At 43.7% G+C, this 20,822-nt stretch overlaps 1 protein-coding gene across 1 annotated transcript in view; it reads right to left on the bottom strand.

Annotated features, from left to right (window-relative positions):
• Positions 1 to 20,822, bottom strand: part of LOC133138709 (membrane-associated guanylate kinase, WW and PDZ domain-containing protein 1-like) — a 65,672-nt gene that overhangs the window by 30,819 nt on the left and 14,031 nt on the right. Inside the window, exons 5-12 of the mRNA XM_061257679.1 lie at positions 20,224 to 20,259; positions 15,111 to 15,168; positions 14,012 to 14,139; positions 12,377 to 12,493; positions 11,795 to 11,980; positions 9,977 to 10,603; positions 2,899 to 2,930; positions 486 to 747 (exon numbers count right to left, since the gene is read on the bottom strand). Of these exons, the coding sequence (XP_061113663.1) occupies positions 486 to 747; positions 2,899 to 2,930; positions 9,977 to 10,603; positions 11,795 to 11,980; positions 12,377 to 12,493; positions 14,012 to 14,139; positions 15,111 to 15,168; positions 20,224 to 20,259 (1,446 nt within the window). The remainder of the gene's footprint in view (positions 1 to 485; positions 748 to 2,898; positions 2,931 to 9,976; positions 10,604 to 11,794; positions 11,981 to 12,376; positions 12,494 to 14,011; positions 14,140 to 15,110; positions 15,169 to 20,223; positions 20,260 to 20,822) is intronic.

Here is a 20,822-nt window from a genome sequence, read left to right as displayed (position 1 = left end):
CCAGCCGTCCAGGACTGGAGTTAAACCTGCATACACACCAGCCCTCCAGGACTGGAGTTGCCCATCCCTGGTTTATGGTATTAACTCACACTTGGTATTAAACGCACTTATGTATAAACTCACACTTGGTATTAAACGCACTTATGTATTAACTCGCACTTGGTATTAAACGCACTTATGTATTAACTCACACTTGGTATTAAACGCAGTTATGTATAAACTCACACTTGGTATTAAACGCACTTATGTATTAACTCACACTTGGTATTAAACGCACTTATGTATAAACTCACACTTGGTATTAAACGCACTTATGTATTAACTCACACTTGGTATTAAACGCACTTATGTATTAACTCACACTTGGTATTAAACGCACTTATGTATTAACTCACACTTGGTATTAAGCGCACTTATGTATTAACTCACACTTGGTATTAAGCGCACTTGTGTATAAACTCACACTCGATATTAAACGCACTTACGTCTGCTCTCATACATGCTCCTGGACTGGGCCCAGATTTTGAAGGGGTCTGGCTTCTTCTGGGCGGGGCCGTCGGGCGGCTCCTGGGGGGCGGCGGTGGGCAGGCCGGGGAGGGGCTGGGTGGGGGGCGGGGGAGGGGGAGCGCAGAGCTCGCCGGGCGGGGCGACGGCCGCGCGGCCGGGAGAGTCGGTGTGGACGCTCCGGTGACTGCAGCCACTGTGCTGAGAGCTGCTCTGACTGTCCCTCCTCTCCAGCTGCTGCTGCTGAGAGAGAGAGAGAGAGAGAGAGAGAGAGAGAGAGAGAGAGAGAGAGAGAGAGAGAGAGAGAGAGAGAGAGAGAGAGGGAGAGAGAGAGAGGGACAGAGAGAGAGAGAGAGAGAGTGAGGGACAGAGAGAGAGAGAGGGAGAGAGAGAGAGAGGGACAGAGAGAGAGAGAGACAGAGAGAGAGACAGGAGAGAGAGAGAGGAGGGGGGAGGGACAGAGAGGGGGAGAATGAGAGAGACAGAGAGAGACAGAGAGAGACAGAGAGAGAGACAGAGAGACAGAGAGAGATACAAAGAGAGAGAGACAGAGACAGAGAGACAGAGAGACAAAGAGAGAGAGAGACAAAGAGAGAGAGAGACAGAGAGAGAGAAAGAGATTGAGAGGGGGAGAGAGAGGGAGAGGAGGGGGGAGGGAGAGAGAGAGGAGGGGGGAGGGACAGAGAGAGGGGGAGAACGAGAGAGACAGAGAGAGAGGGAGGGGGAGAATGAGAGCGAGAGCAAGAGAGAGAGAGAGAGAGAGATTGATGCTCCTTTATTGAAACACAAAACTTCTAAATTACCTATAACAAAAAAGGAACCAAAAGAAAAACTTTGCGCAAACATGTCAACCCAAACCTAGCTTAATCTCCTCTTTATTTACTCCACAAACAGCTGTCCCAATACACCAGATTCTCTTGAATTTTGCCACATCATGCATCATTTTAAAATACTCATAATCAAGCCTAAGTCGGGCAGAAACATAACCCTTCAAAACCTGGCGGGGGGGAGGGGGGGAGGAGACAGAGAGAGGAGAGGGAGAGAGCGACGGGGGAGAGGAGATGGGAGAGAGGGGGGGAGAAAGAGAGGAGAGAGAAGGGAGGGGGAGGAGAAAGGGGAGGGAGGAGGTGAGGGGGATAAGAGAGGAGGATGGTAGAGAGAAGAGGAAAGTAAAAAAGAAAGTAATGAGGGGGAAGGAGGTAGAGAGTGGAGGAGGCAGAGAGCAGGGAGTGAAAGCGGAGCAGAAGAATGAAGCCGAAGATGCACAAGGCCAGCGGACTTGGTGTGCGAGTCTCTTTCAGACTCCCCTCCACACAGGCACACAGAGCCACCTACGGTTCAGTACACAACGCGTTCAGTACACAACGCGTTCAGTACACGACGCGTTCAGTACGCAATGCGAGCACACCTTCGCCACTGATAACTACTCCCCACGTAGATTAAAAGGGCTGTGCTGCACAGGGGGAATATGACAGTCTGAACACAATCTGAACACAGTCCCGATGGTATAATCAAGTGTTAGTTCGAAGAAACCATTTGAGAAACACTTCTCTCCAAGCATGTCTGAGAAAAAGGAGGTTAAATTAATAATGTATATGATACAGTATATATTTAGACAGACATTTGAAGACATTGCTACCGCCAGTGAAGTGACAACCGCATAGCTTGAGCAAAATCCTCTCAAGGCCCTTTCTCATTCCTGCTAAAGTCACAAAGCAGAGGTGGGCCTGCACAGACATACTCATAGCTTCACTCTATGGGACTTTGGGACATTTCATTCACAATAAGCAACTTCCTCCCTAATGCTAGTCCCTATGCAAGCAGGTAGTTCTCCAACTTCACGGGCAACAGACGCAGAGGCGAGTTAAACTCAATTTGGTCGCAGAGTACAGTCCATCTCCCTCCGTATTTAGCATTTTGCTATCCCGTAGCAGTTTGTTTCTTTTTCCTGCTCGGTTACAAAGTCATTGAGAGTGGAGCAGACTGTCGTTGGCTGGTGGCCCTCTGCCCTGTTGTGGCCAGCTGGTCATGATTAAATCCCTCAATACGGCAGCTCGAGCAGACTTGGGTCAAATATGTCATTGTTTTAGATACAAATACTTTCTTGAACTTGTCTGGTGTATTGGAACCTATGAAACGCTCTCAAAAAGTGCAAACCCCACTTTCTGGTCCTCTTGGTTGGCTCAACTGCACCAGACAAGATCAATCGAGCACAGGAAAGTATTTGAATCCAAAATCCAAAAGAATTTGACCCAGGTCTGAGCTATAAGCTAGAAGACACAGAGGAGGCAGAGAGAGGGCAGAAAAAAGTATTTCTCTCTTCTATTTGGAAAACGGTCAACAGTCCACAGAGGTGGTAGGGGAAGGAAGGGGTCACTGGGAGAGGAGACTCACCAATTTCGGACTCTTCTTTGCCGACACCACACCTGAAAATCAAGAAAAGAAAGAGTGTTAATTAAAAAAATGTTACCTTTCCCAACAGGAACGGTGGAACGGCCGTTACCGATCGCAGGCTGGCGTGGAGCTACAGCCGTCTCGCAGAGTGGGAGAGTTATCTCACATGGGATGGAGATGGACAGGGGGTGGCGGGGGGAGTGGGGGGGGATGTAGGGAGGGGGGATTTCTCCGCATTAGCAGCGCTGACCGGTTCCGCGGCGCTGGCCCAATCGGAGCCGAGCCGAGCCGACCTCGGTGCACCCCCGAGAGATGGAGAGAGAGTCCGGAGCTTTACCCGCCGAGAAGGAGTCCAGGAGCCGGAACATCAGATTAAAGGCGACCGTCAGCTCTCCCCTCACTGAGACCATCCTCCGAACATCCGTTCACCTAACAGCTCGGCTGCTGAGAGACACTTCCCATCCGTCTCCCTCCCTCTCTCTCTCTCTCTCTCTCTCTCTCACACACACACTCTCGCTCTTTCTCAGTCCCTCCCTCTCAATCTATTTTCTTTCACCCTCCCTGTCTTCGTTGCTTTGTAAGCACCACCTCTCTCTCCCTCTCTCTCTCTCTCTTGCTCTCTCACACACACACAACCCGCACAATTTGACTGAGGTTGTGCTTATGATTTATCCATGTACTTCTGAGCATACATTTGCCCTTGCTTAATACGGGTATAAATATTAACGGCATGTTAATACATGCTCGTGATGGCCCTGAACAGGATCGGATATGAACTACCGCATTCATATTACAGAAATAAATGAATTTTTCCCCATCGAAACCCTTTAAATGTAATTATTCAGCATCTTCATGTCAAGAGCCTTTCCCGCTCATGTGGCTATTAAATGCTATAGCTGATTGGGCGAGCTGGAGCTCTGCGGCATGGAAACCGTGTACATTAAGACCAAACCGCACTCACCCTTCTTCCGCCCAGGCCCCGGCCTCCTGCCTCTCTCCACACGCCATTAAATGTTAAAACTTCCTGTTGTCGTAGCGCTGCCCTCGCTCAGCGATTCATAATTCATTTCCCATCTTTCAAATCAGGGGACCGAAGCCAGCAACACAACAAAATACATTACACTCCCCGCACCGCTGACAGACGTACAGTACAGGCGTACAGTAGCAGCAGTGCTCAGCACCGGCTGAGTTACACGTTTCCAAAGTTTTGCAAACTCACCACATAGATGGCAAACATGTCCCTCACTTCAACGATTAGGGTTATTTAGTCGGAATGTTTAATAAATGCTACCTATAAAGGAAGATGACTCATTTACATGTGGAGTGTGGCAGCCCTGCTGAATAAAATGGGCTCAAACTAGGTTTCGACACAGCTGGTTGACCGGTTCAAACCAGCTAAGCTATCAGCACTGACAAGCTACCAGCACTAGCTGGTTGACCGGCACATATCCAGCTAGACCAGCTTATGGCCAGCTTGACCAGCTCAATTTCCAAACTGGTCAAGCTGGCATAGCTGGATTAGCTGTGTGAAACTGCATATAACAGGGCTCGCTATTCCAGAGACAAACACCTCCCTATTTCCTTGTTGCATGAATGGCCTGGACGGATGGTGGAAGACATGGAAGGCGACTCCACCCACCAGCGCTTAGGAGCGCTGAGCCGAAACAGATAGCAGGAACGGCGTGCCTTTGTCATTCACATCCAAACAGGGAGTAAATGGAGCTAGCAGGCCGACGCACTAGGGCATTAGAGTCCTGCCAGCCACCGTGGAGAGGGGCTTGTTTAGGTCAGCTTTAACTCTGTGAGACCCAGCAGAAATTAAATGAACACTATTAATAGTCAGATTATCATGGACAGTGTTGGGGGAGGGGGCACGGCTCTCTTTGGCCTTGATAGAGGCGTATTTAGCAACCTGGCCATCTGTCGCAGAGAAGCCCTCCGACAGCAAAGTAAATAACACCGTCCAAGCAATCATCTTATGTGCACTGGTATCTTCAACCATGCTGTTATTTCATTTCCTTAACATAGAGAGACAACCATCAAATTGCCTGTGCCCACAGTAAAATGGTCCCAATTCGATTCACTACATACAGTATATACTCTGTTACAGCTTAATTGACACTGGACACTTCACGGCACACACGCACACATACACACACGTGCATGATTGTTGAAGCTTTTTTTCCATTATGTTTTCAGGAGTCAGCAGTCCAAAAGCATTTTATTTCTGTATCTAACCGAGTAGCAATGACAATTCATCTCAATTAACTGGATGCATAAGTGTTATAAACCAAATGAGAAAGCTTTGTTCTTTCAGAGTAGCTACCATTTCAGCATTTTTCTAACACTCAATATTAAAAGCCTCTTTCATTGACAATACTGCTCTCCTGCTGATTTTGCTTCTCATTAATTGACAAACTATACAAAAACAATACCTCTACTGTAAATGCAACCACTTTGAGTCCACTGATCCACCTTTAATTATAATTCTGAACAGTGAGATATCGATTGGGACAAACATTGACTGAGAGTACCCAGGTCAAATATGGCTCTCAGTCATTGGTCGGACTTCACAATTGAACATGTGTACGTAAAATAAGGCTGTTGGGGATTTTAAACCACTGTTGACTTAATCAGTGGTTGAGGCAATCCAAGCTAATCAGATTGAGTTCACAAGTGCGTGGTTTGAGTGATCCGAGTGGCATTGGGATTGCCCCTCTGCCACTGCACACATGGGTACAGCACAAAATCCATCATTACCTCTCATCCAGGTTATCACCCCCCTGCCGGTCTCCCTCAAACATTAGCCTACACACCGTTCAATTTTTAAACAAGCAGCCCGATTTTCCAGTGGACAACAGATAAGTTCTGCTCGTTTTCTTCCGACAAATACTCTGATTTACTCTGCAATACGAAAGGACGCCCCGTTGTGTATAATAGTATCATGTTTGTGTGTCTTTCATCTTTGCAGGCAGTATTGACCAAGTCCTTTTCTTTACAAGGTGTTTCTCTCGCACAAGACAAAATTGCATTCATTCCAGCTTTAATGCAAAGCAAGCAAAACTATGTCCTTTACGACGAATCAATCCTCGCCACCCCTATGCCCATTTATCTTTCTCTGGGCTTATTTGCTATTTGTGCCAAGCCTGCTCTGTTTTCGCTCCAAGAGAAAAAAGCCATTTACCAAACCACCACAAAAAAATACTCTTATAGATAAGAGGGACCGCTAAGCACCGCTAGCATTATAAACAGCATTTGGCACAGGCTCAGGGAATGACTTTACCCTCTCTGATAAAGACTAGGGTGCGATTTTAAATGTGGCTTTGGTAAGAAGGGACATCTTATCAGCAGTTTAAGAATCAAATTTTAGTTTGACAACAAAAATATTCATAAGGGCTTGGTGACAGACCGGCAACGGTTTTAGGAGCGGTTTATTGGCTACGCGAATATCTTACCGCTGCTGTCAATCCGTTTTCATGTTCTACGTTGACCTTCACTTCTCTTTCCTTTGCTTAATAAAGGAGGTGTGTTTGGCGTGACTCAGTGACCATTGATTGATGACGCAGAGCCAAAGATAAGAGCTTTTATCGCTCTCCCTGTGAACAATCCACCCCCCTATAACTCAGACTTGCCATTTGGCTGCAATTTTGTGTAGACGACACAATTAATATTTGCTTTTGCAATCGCAGCTTAGCCAGGTGATAACCTTTTTGGACGAACCAGATCGTGTTCAAATTTTTACACGTGGACACGCTACGCAAAGACATCCACTGACCTCACTCCTAACCTCCCAGCAGGCATGATCAATGAAGTCCGAGGATGCACTTTGCTTTGTGCGCTCGGTTATTATTAAAGCGGAAAGCAAGTCTATTTTATTGGCACTTGTATTTGGAATAATGCTGTGATGTAAAATGGAATATCGCAGTGAAGTGAAACAATAAACTTATGTGGATCAAAATATAAGAAGTACTGCGGTTGCCAAATGGTCTGTTTTTGACCGGAATGTGGCGCAGACAATATGTCTAGTGTGAGTAATAGATGGAAGAAATGAGTTTGCAATAGCTGGAATTCACATGTCAATCATCCCTGGTCTGTGATACTGTGAGCACCTCAGACACACACACACACACACACACACACACACACATCACCATACCCCACCCCCCTCCCTCATTCCAACAGCACACATCCTTGTTTGCGAGTAAGCTTCCAGCTATGCATGTTGTCATGTTGTCCGGTTTCAACCAATTCTAGATCTGGCAAGTACATGGCAACCAAACAAATATATGGGTATCTTCACCAGCAGTATTTTATCAATAAAAAAAAAACGAATAAAGGACTGTATTTTGTCCACAGAGAAGTGTAAATAATGGCATAAGCACTGCCTTAGCGACAGTATAAGCCATTTAGCTAAACCATGCCTTGGCCATTAGTATTCTCTGGAAGATAAATAAAATATGGGATTGGAGACTGAGCATATTTTTGGGTGTGAATTTATTTTATTCTACAACAACAAAGACTACACACAGAAGACCAGAGACAGAATAGTTTGAAATAATCATTAAACACCACCCAATGCATGTAAAAGCTCGGCCAGCTCAGTCAGCCACACTCATATTGACATATCTGAGGGTCTAGGCAGCTAGCCTTGAGATGAAAGCTGACATTCTTTGCAATTCTGCTGAACTGAAACACATCCTTGCATTCACTCCTTCACTTCTCTCTGCTTTCTGAAGTCCTCCGAATCAATAGCCAGCCTTCATACTCAAGTCTATACATTTACTTTCACACACACATACACATATTCATGCATGTACTCACAAACACATGCAGTATATGCACACACACACACACACACACACACACACACACACACACACAGAAGCAAACAGAAAAATTACTCATAAAGGGGACAGAAAGAGGACTACATTAAATTCCAATGGCATATTCTAAGACACCACAGACATGATGCTGTATGATTCACCGATTCATATAACACTGGACTGAGCCTTGGAGGAGCCATACTCAAGTGGCTTGGTTCAAATATGAAATATGAAATGAATGCAAGGTAATATCCACAAAATGTTCATTCTCGAATATGAATTCTGGTCATTTTCTAACCTAACCAAATATAAACCGAAGCTCTCAGGAATCGGACATGACCAGCCGTGTATAACAATTGTATGAAGCATGTATGATGTATGATGAATTGTGAATGAAATAGACGGCTGTCTTTCTTCCTCTAAGAGCCCCTGCACAACAGATACAGTGGTCTGTGTACGGCTCGGAGCCTGTCAAACGAAAAGCTGGCTGTGTATGGCTCAGAGCCACTGAAACAAAAAGCTGGCTTGCTGAGGTTCTAGGTTTCTAGGGGCTACTTAAACCTGTAGTAACCCGAGGAGCTCGACGAGACTTAAACTTTTTGACATTATATATTTCCCATTATGACCCAGGCATTATGTCATAGCTTTTTCTGTATAATTCTAAATAAATAGGTGAAAGTATGTTTATCTGTAAGGCTTTTTTTTTTAAATGTAAAAAAAAAAACATTTTTACATTTTTAACTACTAACTTCGGACTGCAGTGACCTCCAAAATGATTCACACCCTTGATCAAGATGACCAATGGCTGTATAAAATAAACAATACAGGTAATTATTCATACTGTATGCACAAAAGAAAACGTGGGACAATGATATTATTTTATGTAAATACAACAGGGCCCTGACTTTGAACCAGGACCATACAAGGTGACTGTTTGCAGAAATGAGGCAAGAAGACAATACAAATAACAATAAGATGAAGTCAACAGGAAAGATATGAGCATCTAGTTTGTAGCATTGATGAACTGCAAGATAAGATCAACGGGAATGATAAGAGAACGGATAGCAAAACAGACTCAGACAGTGGCGTTCAGCAACTCACAGTCCTTGAGAACTGCTGGTTTTCCACCCTCCCTTTACCTGGGAATCAGGTGTGAAGACAGTCTGGCCAAACGGTAGTACTAATTAACCAGGAGAAAGGCAAACCAGAGCAGGGCCACCCACATGCAGTACAGAACACATCAAATTACTGCTCCATAAACATTACTGTAGGTTCAAGCTTCCGTCTTTTTATAGTGGCAAATACAGTAAACACGCAAGCAAATTATCAACAGATAATCATTAAGCTAATTACTGTTTTCCATCATCTGAAAATTAATCTTTGCACAAACAGACAATCATACAATTATCAATTTCTCCACAGCCCGCCTCTACTGCTGTGCGTAAAACAACCGAACCAAAGTAATCAGTTTTGCCCTTCTGCTTAAAGGAGCTCTCTTGGCCATTCCGCAATGTTTACCCAATCAGTGTCAGAGAGTTTATCCGGCCATAATCCAACAGCCAACAGCTGGTCTGTTTCGCTCTGGCTCAGTCCAACTCCCGCCTCATCGGTTTCCTCCACCTCACTCTGCTCCCCGCTCTCTCCTCCCCAAGACACTCATCCTCTCCTCCTCCTCTTCCTCCGCCTCCCATCTCCTCTGCCAGCTCATTGCTCGGCACAGATGCGTAGATACCAAACATCACCTTCCACTTCAAATTTCATTTCTGTTACATATTAACACTAACACATGCATGTTCATGTAGAGAGTAATCAAATTCTTGTAAAGGGTATAGGGATTGATGGAGACTTGATATGGGCCGTGAAAGAAGTTGCCTTTAGTGATTGGAGATTCTGGAGTCTTATTCCATCTGTGTTTTTGTCTCAGTGCTCACCTCTACGCACTAACACTGTGACCTCAGTTCGTAACTGGGATGTCGGGGCCAGTGTTGTGAAGTCACTTCCTGTGACCCATCCTGTTTAGCATATCGGAACTTCATTTGGCACCCAACGTGGTGCTGTATATCCAATTCTCAAGCCCAATGTCCAATCAACCCCAACTGCGTTCATGGAGCAACCCCCACTGAACAGGACACACAGGTATCAGGCGTCAGCGAAAACTCACGGCTTTCCTTCGAAAACACTGCCACCTGCCGCAACCATCGCCAAACTCACACGGGGTGGAATCAAAGGAGGATTACTTTCGCTCCAGAACTCACCTCTCTGCACCAGCATGGTGACCTCGCTTCCTTTGGTGCACTTGCTCAGCAGGTCCACCACCTGGTTGTGGCTCATGCTCTGCACGTTCCTCTTGTTGACCTCCACCAGGATGTCCCCCTCCTTCAGCCCCCGGCAGCGGGGGTAGTCCACGATCTGCTTGACCCTCTGGCCGCCCCCCGCGGGGCTGTCGGCGATGGTGAAGCCGAAGCCCTTGTCGCCCTTCTCCATGTGGACGGTGATGAGCTCGGGCTGCGTGACGATGGAGGAGGCCAGCGTCACCACGTCGCTGGGCTCCGTCCCCGCCTTGGCTGCGGAGGACGACGGGCTGTACGGGCAGGGCTCCCGGGCCCCGTTGGAGCTGTCGTTGGGGGCCATGCCGCTCATGCCGTGGCCGGACGGCGAGTCAAAGCTCTCCTGCCCGTTGACGATGATGGGCTCCTTGTCCATGATGGCCACCGAGGTGACCAGGCTGGTGTTGGGGTCGTCGGGGTCGAAGGGGAGGGGGTAACCCCGGCACAGCTCCAGGTCCACCATGGACCCGATGGGGATGGACTGGAAGATCTTCACCACCTGAGCGTGCGTGTAGCCCAGAACGCAGGTCTCATTGACGCTCACGATCACGTCGCCTGTGGGGAAACACCAGGCCGAGTTTCAGTTCATAGATGGTCTAATTGAGTGGTAACTGGCTAGAGGACTTCACTCCTTGAATTGGGGCTTGATGGACTTTGTCATCCCGTGGTGAAGGCTAGCAAGCTAAAATGCACAAGTACAGCTCACATTCAAAATGTCTCTTCCATAAACGTTAATGTCAAACCATTTTTCTCTTGAACAACCGAGGTCATTTCACTTCTTCTGGGACAAGTGCCATCCAGACCTGGGTTAAATACTTAATTGTTTTTAATTCAAATACTTGTCTGTGCCTGCTGTAATTGAGCCAACCAAGAGGAGCAGAAGGTGGGAAGCTGAGTAAAGAGTATACAAGTATTTGAATCCAAAACAATTACATATTTGACCCAGGTCTGGTGCCATCTGAGAACAGTTCCTAAAGCTATGGCTATTTAAACATTGATCAGATTCCCAGTGTATGGTTTGTGGAAGTGTGCAATTGACACATGCTTCTTCTTGCTATTCAACTACGTCCCTGTGTCTCATATCTCATTAATCTTTGAATCACCACCTTCACTTTACACCTGCTTTCACTGAGATGCTGTGCCTGGTCAGAAAATGTTGGTTGCATGCCTTAGCAGCTTTATTGCTCTGAACTGCACTGCTTTCTCTCAGTATGCAGTGGAGAGGAATAGGTCTGGCACACAAGGAAAATCAATTGGGGGAGTCCATTTGAAACTGCATAAGAACAAAGTTGAACTTGAAGTTTAAAGCAATGCAATACCCCTTAAATAAAAATAAGGAGCCATTAATGTTTTTAACTAGATCCCTTAATGTCACCTTAATTTCATCCCTGGGTGAGAACCCTTAATTATGAAAAGTAAGGAAAAACCCAAACCAAAGGGGTTTAAGGTGTAAAATGAAGGGGTTTAAAGTGTAAAATTTAGGGGTTTGGTTTCATTGTGAGAGGGTGGAACATAAGAGGTTTAAGGTCTAAAATGAAGGGGTTTAAGTTTGGTTTCACTGTGAGAGAATGGAACATAAGGGGTTTAAGGTGTAAAATTAAGGGGTTTGGTTTCATTGTGAGAGGGTGGAACATAAGGGGTTTAAGGTGTAAAATTAAGGGGTTTGGTTTCATTGTGAGAGGGTGGAACATAAGGGGTTTAAGGTGTAAAAGGAAGGGGCTTGGTTTCACTGTGAGAGGAACCCACCGGTCTCCATCTTCCCATCCAGAGCCGCAGGCCCGTCCAGAACCAGGCTTTTGATCTGCAGGAACTCGTCTGGCTCATCGCCTCCCACCACAGTGAATCCGAACCCTCGCCTGCTCTTCTTCAGCTTGGTGTGGATGAAGGTTCCCTTCAGCTCAGCCGGGTTCCTGGTGAAAAACGGCTTCCCCCCTGGAGCAGATAAACGCACCTGCCTGTTCATTCACGGCAGACCCTCGGCCTCGTGGGCAGGGATGGATGGTGTTTCAAATACATGCGTGTGCGTGTGTACAGTTGGTTGGTATTTGTGTATGTATTTGTGTGTGTGTGTGTGTGTGTGTGTTTGTGTGGTCATTATATTGAATTCTCCTTATCTCCTTCTCTTATGAAAACAATCATATGAAAGATATTATTGAGACAAGAGTATTCAGTATCTTCTTTCTGAAGGTAGTCTACACGATTAAGGATTTGGCTTGCATTTGATCTCTCACTCCTGATTATTCCATAAGTTGGCTGAGGTCTATAACTAGTACTGTGAATCAGGTTTGGGTTCTGCTTTGGCCCAGGTCTAGCAGTACTGTGACTCACGTTTGACCCCTGGCAGGGGCGGTAGTGGGGGCACTGACTGGGGGTCTCGGTACGTTTCCAGGTGGTTGATTGTGTAGCTGGAGATAGGGGCTCCAGCAGAGTGCTCCTCTATCCATTCTGCAAAGAGGAAGGGGAAATACTGTGTCTGATACTTTACATGCACACACACTCACATACACGCACACACACACACGCACACACACACACACACACACACACGCACACACGCACACACACACACACACGCAACACACTCACACACACACACACGCAACACACTCACATACACGCACACACACACACACGCACACACACACACGCACACACACACACGCAACACACTCACACACACGCAACACACACACACACACGCAACACACTAACATACACGCACACACACACACGCACACACACACACACACACTCACATACACGCACACACACACACACACACACACATACATGCACGCTCACATTATTATTAATATTAGTATTAACTGATCATTTAGCCAGGGGACTTGACTACAACCTACCAAAGCTGGGACCTCAGCAGTAGTAGGAAGGCTGCTCTACACAATCTACACTTGAACAGCATGTGAAATGTTTGATTACATATCTAAAATTGTGCACAGAGCCAAATCAAGGAAAAACATGCTTTTGTCCCAAGACTTATGGAGGCCATTGTATACTGTATATTTCACACAATCCAGTTGTTTCTGTGTACACAAAATCAAAAGCTTTAAAATGTGCAAAAACATTAAACATTTGCTCAATTGTTTATTTCTGTGATGTTTTGATGTTTCTGCTCAAATGTAACACGACTATTGAAATATCAAACTGTGACAAAATAAAATTGTTATTTTTCATTAAGCCTGCCAGCAATGGTAAATCAATCCTTCACTTGTAGATGACAGCTAAAATGTACACTGCTTTTATGTGAAGTGAAACCTGTTTTCATTGTTTTCATTGAGTATTTGTCCTGTCATGTTACTGTTGCTAAAATGGCCTGTACCAGAACATGGCATGAGACTGGATGTTTTCCAACTGTGACCCTGCTTAGGATCTGCCTTTGATGTACATCTAACAATGTCATGGTCCGCAGCTGGGTAGGTAGACGAGTGCCTGCACACACACACGCACACACACACGCACACACGCACACACACACACACACACACACACACACAGAGCAACACAAATACACTTATGCATGCAGACATACACTTTCCCTCAAAACTTGACTATGCATGCAGATTAATACAAATCTACGGTAAATTCAACATACAGTATAACATAAAAATCTATAAAAGTCAATGCATAATGCATTGTAATGCAGATTAATGTATTAAGGTAGCAGGGAACTAAATGCTGAGATAAGCACTGAGAAAAAGGTACATTTTGCTTCTGAATTATTTAAGAATCTTTTATGATCTTTACACATTTCCAGCATAAAATAGTACTCAGGAAACTTAGAAAGCAGCAAAACAATGTATGTCAATGCTCTGGAAGGATAAAATAAAATGCTTAATGATTCATAATAATGCTTAATAATAATAATGCAACACGTAATGACGGACAGGACCTGGACAAACATGAAGAAAGAAAGAAATGACGCCATGTCTGGCAGGAACGAACCTCGAATGTACCGCTCACCTTCAGGCGGCTGCTGTGGCTGTGGCTGTGGCTGTGGCTGTGGCTGGACCTGCTTCTTCCGCTTTGCCTCCAGAATGGGGTTTTCATACTGCGTCTTCCTGTTTATGTGACTGACACAGGAGAGGGGAGTGAGCGTGTGCGTGTGTGTGTGTTTATTACTGTGTGTGTGTGTGGGTGTGTGTGTTTATTACTGTGTGTGTGTGTGTGGGTGTGTTTGTGTGGGTGTGGGTGTTTGTGTGTCTATTACTGTGAGTGTGCGTGAGTGCGGGTGTGGGTATATGTGTTTATTAATATGTGTGGGTGTGTGTGTTTATTACTGTGTGTGTGTGTGGGGGGGGGTGTGTGTGTTTGTGTGTGTGCGTGTGCGGGTGTGGGTGTGTGTGCGTGTGTGGGTCTCTGTGTGAGGCCGGGTGCGTGTGTGTGTGTGCGTGTGCATGCATGCACATTTGTGTGAGAGAAACACGTATATATGTGAGGCCAGGTGCCTGTGTGTGTGTGTGTGTGTGTTTGTGGGTGAGCGCACATACATGTGCATGCATGCGTGTACGGATGCGGTGAGGTTTGTGCGCATGTGTGAGGATAAGTGATTGTGGACATGCATACATGTGTTCAGGTCACGGCACATCCCTTACTACAGCATCTACTCATACACACTCTAATGAAATAAAATAAATCAGCTTGTTCCTCTATTCATACACACTCTAATGAAAGAAAATAAATCAGGCTTTTCCTCTATTCATAAACACTCCAATGAAATAAAATACATCAGATTGTCGCAGAATTTAAAATTCAAATAAGCCAATTCTGCTATATCAACAATTAATTTGTAAATACTAAATTGACTTTATGAAAATAAAAACAATTAGTAAGTGTGCGTTATGAAAAAGTAAAACAAGCCTTTAGACCATGAATCTTTGTCAAGAATCTGTGAGAAAGGCTGTGTTGTTTTGCATTCGGTCTGATAACGGCCCAGCTTTGCATAATGCCATGATTTCACTTAGACAACAGGGGTAGCCTTATCTGCAATACATTTTAAAAAGGATCAATTAGCTGGGCAGCAGCTCTAAAGAGAGGAACTTACTCGACGTAGTACACCCCATATACTGGGTCATCGATCTTTTCCCATCCTGTTGGTAGTTCTGAAAGACAGAATACACAGAGGGCATTTTGTAAAAAAATAAAAATAAAAAAATAAAAAAGATTTTCAAGCAATAAGCATTCTGCAACTTCAACTTCGGTGAGGTCAAATGCCGTAGTACACAAATAAAAAAAAATAGGCAAATGTGAGTAATTGATATGAAAAACAAATATGGATTTTTTGTTTTGTTTACCAAAAAATAACATCTGGATTAATGGTACTTTACATGTTTCCTAGTATTCTGTGTGCACTTTACTTCAAACATACAATATTTACTTTGTGTTAATGTTGACTCTTGAGAGCAGGGGCCAGGATATCACTGGTGTTTCTGTGTCTAATAAATAAATGATACACCCATCTCTCACTTGCTACTCAAGACACATATACAGCTATCAGGGGATTCAAAGCCAATCATGTGAACCCTGCCTTCCTTCATCAACTGTGATTGAAATGCATTTATTCAAAGGAAGAAAAAAAAAAAGTCTGTAAACAGGGGGATGAGATTTCTGGCTCCGCACTTTGATTTAGCACAACAGGATATTTCAATTTCATGAGAGATCATTCAGATCAGCTGACGAACAAACGAAACAGCCGGATCAGCAAGATGTCTGCACGGAAACGCAGCACGTCAATGAGGCATTCCAGTAACAAGCTCTCCACTTTTAATTTGCATAATTTAAATATACAGTTATTTATTACTGCACACATTAATCCTTACCTGGCACACTAAGGAAAACCCATAGAAAGATTACCCAGACCTCGGCATTCCCGCTCGCCTGGGGCAAGAGCATCGTTTTATCGTGCAGCTAAATTATTCACCTAGCTGCCGTAACATTATGTCGGGTGTAAGCACGTGCGTCTGTTTGTGACGAACAAGTGCCGGGGGTCGGGGGAGGGGAGAAGGCTCAGACGACCCTCTATTACTAGTTCTATGATAAGCAGTTTAAGGTGCTTTAAACACTTCCTTCCTCCATGGGATACATTATGTGCAGTATTTTAGAAAGCGTCAATCTACCCGTTCTTCTCTGCACAAAATTAATCGGATCTGGCTGGAAAGTGTAATTTTCTAAGCATAAAACAAATCAGTTCAAGTGAATTAAAAGAACTGCTAACATTAGCTGCTAATTGTGGCTATTAATCTTAGAATTAATTAAGACAGAGGACCGAACTAAACTGTTTATTTGGGGAATTGATATCATGGGGGTATGGTATCTCACTTGTAGCGTGAGGTTTTCAGCTCGTTTGCCAGCTTGCGAACAAACAAGTGAACTGGTCCTAAAGCCGAAAGAAGTGCTGGCCCCCAGAGGAAGTGCCTCCAACTTGGAAGAGCCACCCCAACCCTCACCCTCTCAGCCAGAAGCATCCATGTACACACATACACAAACACAAACAGCACATACTAAACAAAGTAAGTAAATTATGTACGGTATGTAGCATTCAAAGTTTTTGGGTGTTTAAAGCTAATGTGTAAAGCTCCCAGATAAACAGTTACTGGTTAGTAGGAGAGTTGTCCACATCTCCACGTTTTCACCCAGACTCGTGTCTGGTGTTTTGAATCAAGATTACTCATTTACACCAATGGCTCTATAGCTACATCTGACATTCAGACTGTTTGTTCAGCTCCAGTAAAGTCTTAAGTACATGCCAAAAGTCAGATAGTCCTCCCAAAACATACATACAGTATTGTCATACTTTCGACCCAGCTCATCTCAGGGTTCATAATCTCAATAGTGTTAGGACAATGTATCCATATTAAGATAAGCTACACAATGGAAACTCAGATGTGGCATTATTAGGTGTTTATTGGACTTAATTTTAAGACTTTTTGGTCTTCTGCTGCTACTTAGAGGTTTGATGCGTTGTGTGTTTAGAAATGCTCTCCTGCATACCACTACTGTAATGTGTGTTTATTTGCGTTACTGTCACCTTCCTGTCAGCGTCAAATAGTCTGGCCCTTCTCCTCTGACCTCTCTCATTAACAAGGCATTTTTGCCCGCTGCTGCCTTTTTTCTCTCGTACCATTCTCTGCAAACTCTAGATACTGTTGCATGAGATTAGCCGTTTCCGAGATACCCAAATCACCCTGTCTGGCACCAACAATCATTCCTTGGTCAAAGTCACTTAATCATATTTCTTCCCCATTCTGACATTTGGTCTAAAAACAGCTGAACCTGTTGAATACGTCTCCTTGCTTTTATGCATTTATTTGCTGCTACATGATTGGTTGATACATTTTTTTCCTTAACAACCTGGTGTACAGTTCTACCTAATAAAGTGATCACTGAGTGTACAATGCTATGCAAAATTGCGTGTTCTCTTGAATCTTTAACTGAAATAAACTGTTGTAAAATTTCTGTTATTTTGGCTCTGTACTCCAGCACATTGGATTTGAAATGAAACAATGAATATTCAGACTTGATTTGAAGGCATTTACATCCATATTCATGCAGGAATTTCATGCAGGAATTACTGTACACACCATTTTACAGTCCGTTCATTTTAGGGGACCAGAAGTAATTAAAGTATATATAACAAAATATATTATATCGGTGATAAAAGAGCTCTCCAACGAAACCAGAAGTGATGTTAAATACAACTCCCATTTATAGGCTACACTGTGACATTTCCATCTCTAATGTTACTTGTATTATTACAGAACATTAGAAAATATGTTTTGTGGCTTCAAAAGCAGTGCATTGTGGTTATGGTTGCACTAGGGCACTTGCAGCTTTGAGATTGGCAAGACAGAGAACAGGTTACCGCTACATATGGTTTTGAATGTATTGATTCTAATTCACTGAACTCTATGGATAAAAAAATGTACATGTCTTGTTGCAGTCTCCTGTTACCTATTGATTTGATCAAATCAGAACCTGCACTGCATTGTACAATCCTGACCAATCATGGTCATGGCCTACCATGAAATATAAAATGCCCATATTTATCGGTACAACAGCATTTTTGTTTTTTTCCACATGCATAGGTAGCTAGCCTGGGTATTGGCTACTGCCTAACCTACTAAGCGAATGCTACCCAGTTTACCTGAGAAAGCTATAGCTACTTAAACGATTTCTCAGATAAAACCTAATAAGCAAGCAAGCTAGCTAGCTAAGGCAAGCAAATTGGTGTTTGCTATGCCTTCTTGTTACAGCTTGTTACAACGAGTCTTGCCCAGTCCCTACGGGTCTGGCAAAAACAGTCAGAGACGTAGGCCAAACAATAGGATTATCAAAACAAACTGTTTGGAACAACACTGAAAAGGTCCCCTAAAATGGGGGGGGGGGGCTACATATGAAAATTAATATAATTATAATTCCTACAGGGATCATGCAATATGGATGCGAATACTATCAAATTAATGGTGACAATCTGCACTTTAACCTCATTCATTGCTTCATTTCAAATCCAATGTGCTGGTGTACAGAGCCAAAAGAACATAAATTCTGTCTGTCTTTTCACTTAGAGATTGAAAAGGTGAATTCTTCTTTAGTGCAGTGGTTACTGCAGCCACCTCTCTCCCAGGAGACCAGAGTTCAGGATCCCTGCAGTATGTCCTCCCAGTCAAAAATTCAAACACATCTTATCTCCTTCTAAAAGAGATGTGAGCAGGCTTCAGAGTTCAGTGACAGTGCTGAAAATATCCATACCGAGTTCTTTCCCAACCAGACACTGAAAGCCTTGGATAAATAAGTATTTTAAACTATACAGCCTATTAAACTGTTTGAAACCCATTTTTATCTTCTATCATATTTGGTACTCTGCATGTGTGTGAATGCTGTGTTAGGAGACATGTGCTAACCTCAGAGAAAACCAAAACAACTGCATTTCTAAAAGGCATTGGATTAATCAATACCCACTAACCACTGACAATAACTGTGTACATTCGATCTGTCAGAGACACTAACTGCTTGCCTGATGAGGCTTAAAAAGCATCTGGGCACTGCAAAATAAAAAAATAATAAGTCAATATCACAACAAGTTTTACTGTCATGTTTATGCTTAAACTCTTATTTGAATACTTTTTTTCTTACTAATAAAACTATTGCCAATGAGGTCAGACAGTTTTGGCTCATTTCAAGATTTGCCAACGGACGAAGAGAACTTCACTTGTCAACCTTAAAACGAGCTAATATTTTCTACTTGAGGGCAAAAAAATACAAGACTGAGACCCTTGTTAAGAGAGAGTGCAGTGAGGTGTTATTATGTTACAGAGACTCTCAGAGGAAGAATCAAGCTGCCAGGTTCCTCTTCCATTCAAGGTAAAAGTGTTCAGTGTATCGTCAACAGATGTTACCAAAACCTTGTGTTTATTCTGATGTAGAGGTGAATGGTGGATACTCATTTAAAATAAGAAATCAATGCGTTTTGAGTTCAAAATTTATATTGCGACAACATAATTGCAGTACATGAAAAAGTTTCTTTACTGTGCACTATAGGAAGATCTGGCGTTGTTTACAAAAGCAATTTGGCAATTAACATTATAACTGATCAGCAGTGAATCCGTTTAGTGGGCTGCCAATCAAAAGTGGACTGGAAGTGAAAAAATACACAATAGTGTCAGATCTCCAGTGACTAGAAAAGTATTTTTCAGGTTCTCAAACCCAAAACATTTGTTTGAGTTCTTCCACCATCTTCCCAGACACTACTACTGCAGGAAGGTGAGAAAGGCATAGCCACTCCGACAAAATGTAGCAAAACGTTTTTTAAACAGAAATGGTGGCGGGTTGAACATCCTGTTGCAAACCGTAGGCGGACTGACTGACATAGTACGGCCTGCTCCTATGGCATCTGAGAAGGCGTTCTGCAGGCTTTAAAACATAGACCTACATTATTACTGATTGTAAGCCTACACACCCACCAAACAGGAACAAACATACCTCAAAGCCTGTTGCAAAACGTGGCATACCGTTGTGAGAAAACACATCTTTCAACACAGAAACCATAGCAAAACGTTTTCAGATTGAACTTGCCCCAGGAGAGAGAAACAGAATGATTTCATGCAGATGGTGTAACAGGAAAATGGTCCCCATCCTGTTAGTTTAAGACTGATGCTTACCTAGCTCAGAGTCTGGCTCTTCTGTGTGTACGCCTTCTTCTCCAAGAGGAAGACAGCACACGAATGAGAAAGGCGGGGAGGGAAAAAAAAAGTGACAGAGAATGAACAAAGAGACAGGGAGGCAGATTTAAAAAGAAGAGGGGAATTCAAGAAAACAGAAAAAGAGAGTGAAATTGATTTTAAAGCGAGGTCAGGGAATAGATGGATTCAGCTGCAGGTTTCTAAAGAATTGACTTCATCAACAGAAAATTGAGAAATACTGCTCAGAGAGGAGTGAAATTGACAGAGCAGTAAAAATATACTTTTAGAGATAATGTTTCCCTGGCTGCCACTGTGTGGCACTATATCAAGCCTTGGATGTTGTGTACTAAGGCAGCCATTGAAGACTGTTTTGCACACGGTAATCATCTTAGCAAACGTAATTGATTTGTCACAGTTATTACCACACCAGCCCTAATGAGTATTCATTAGTGAATCACTTTTCTCACTTCATTGAGTTTAAAAAAAAGTGTTTTCACAGTTAGAAATTTGAAGACACAAACCTCCCCCTTATGAACTGTCTGACGTGATTTATTTACGCAGAAAACTACACCTGCACA

The sequence above is a fragment of the Conger conger genome, chromosome 10, assembly GCF_963514075.1.
Source record: "Conger conger chromosome 10, fConCon1.1, whole genome shotgun sequence".
NCBI lineage: Eukaryota > Metazoa > Chordata > Actinopteri > Anguilliformes > Congridae > Conger > Conger conger.
Note: the sequence above shows the minus strand (reverse complement) of the source record. Positions and strands in the feature narration are given on the sequence as shown.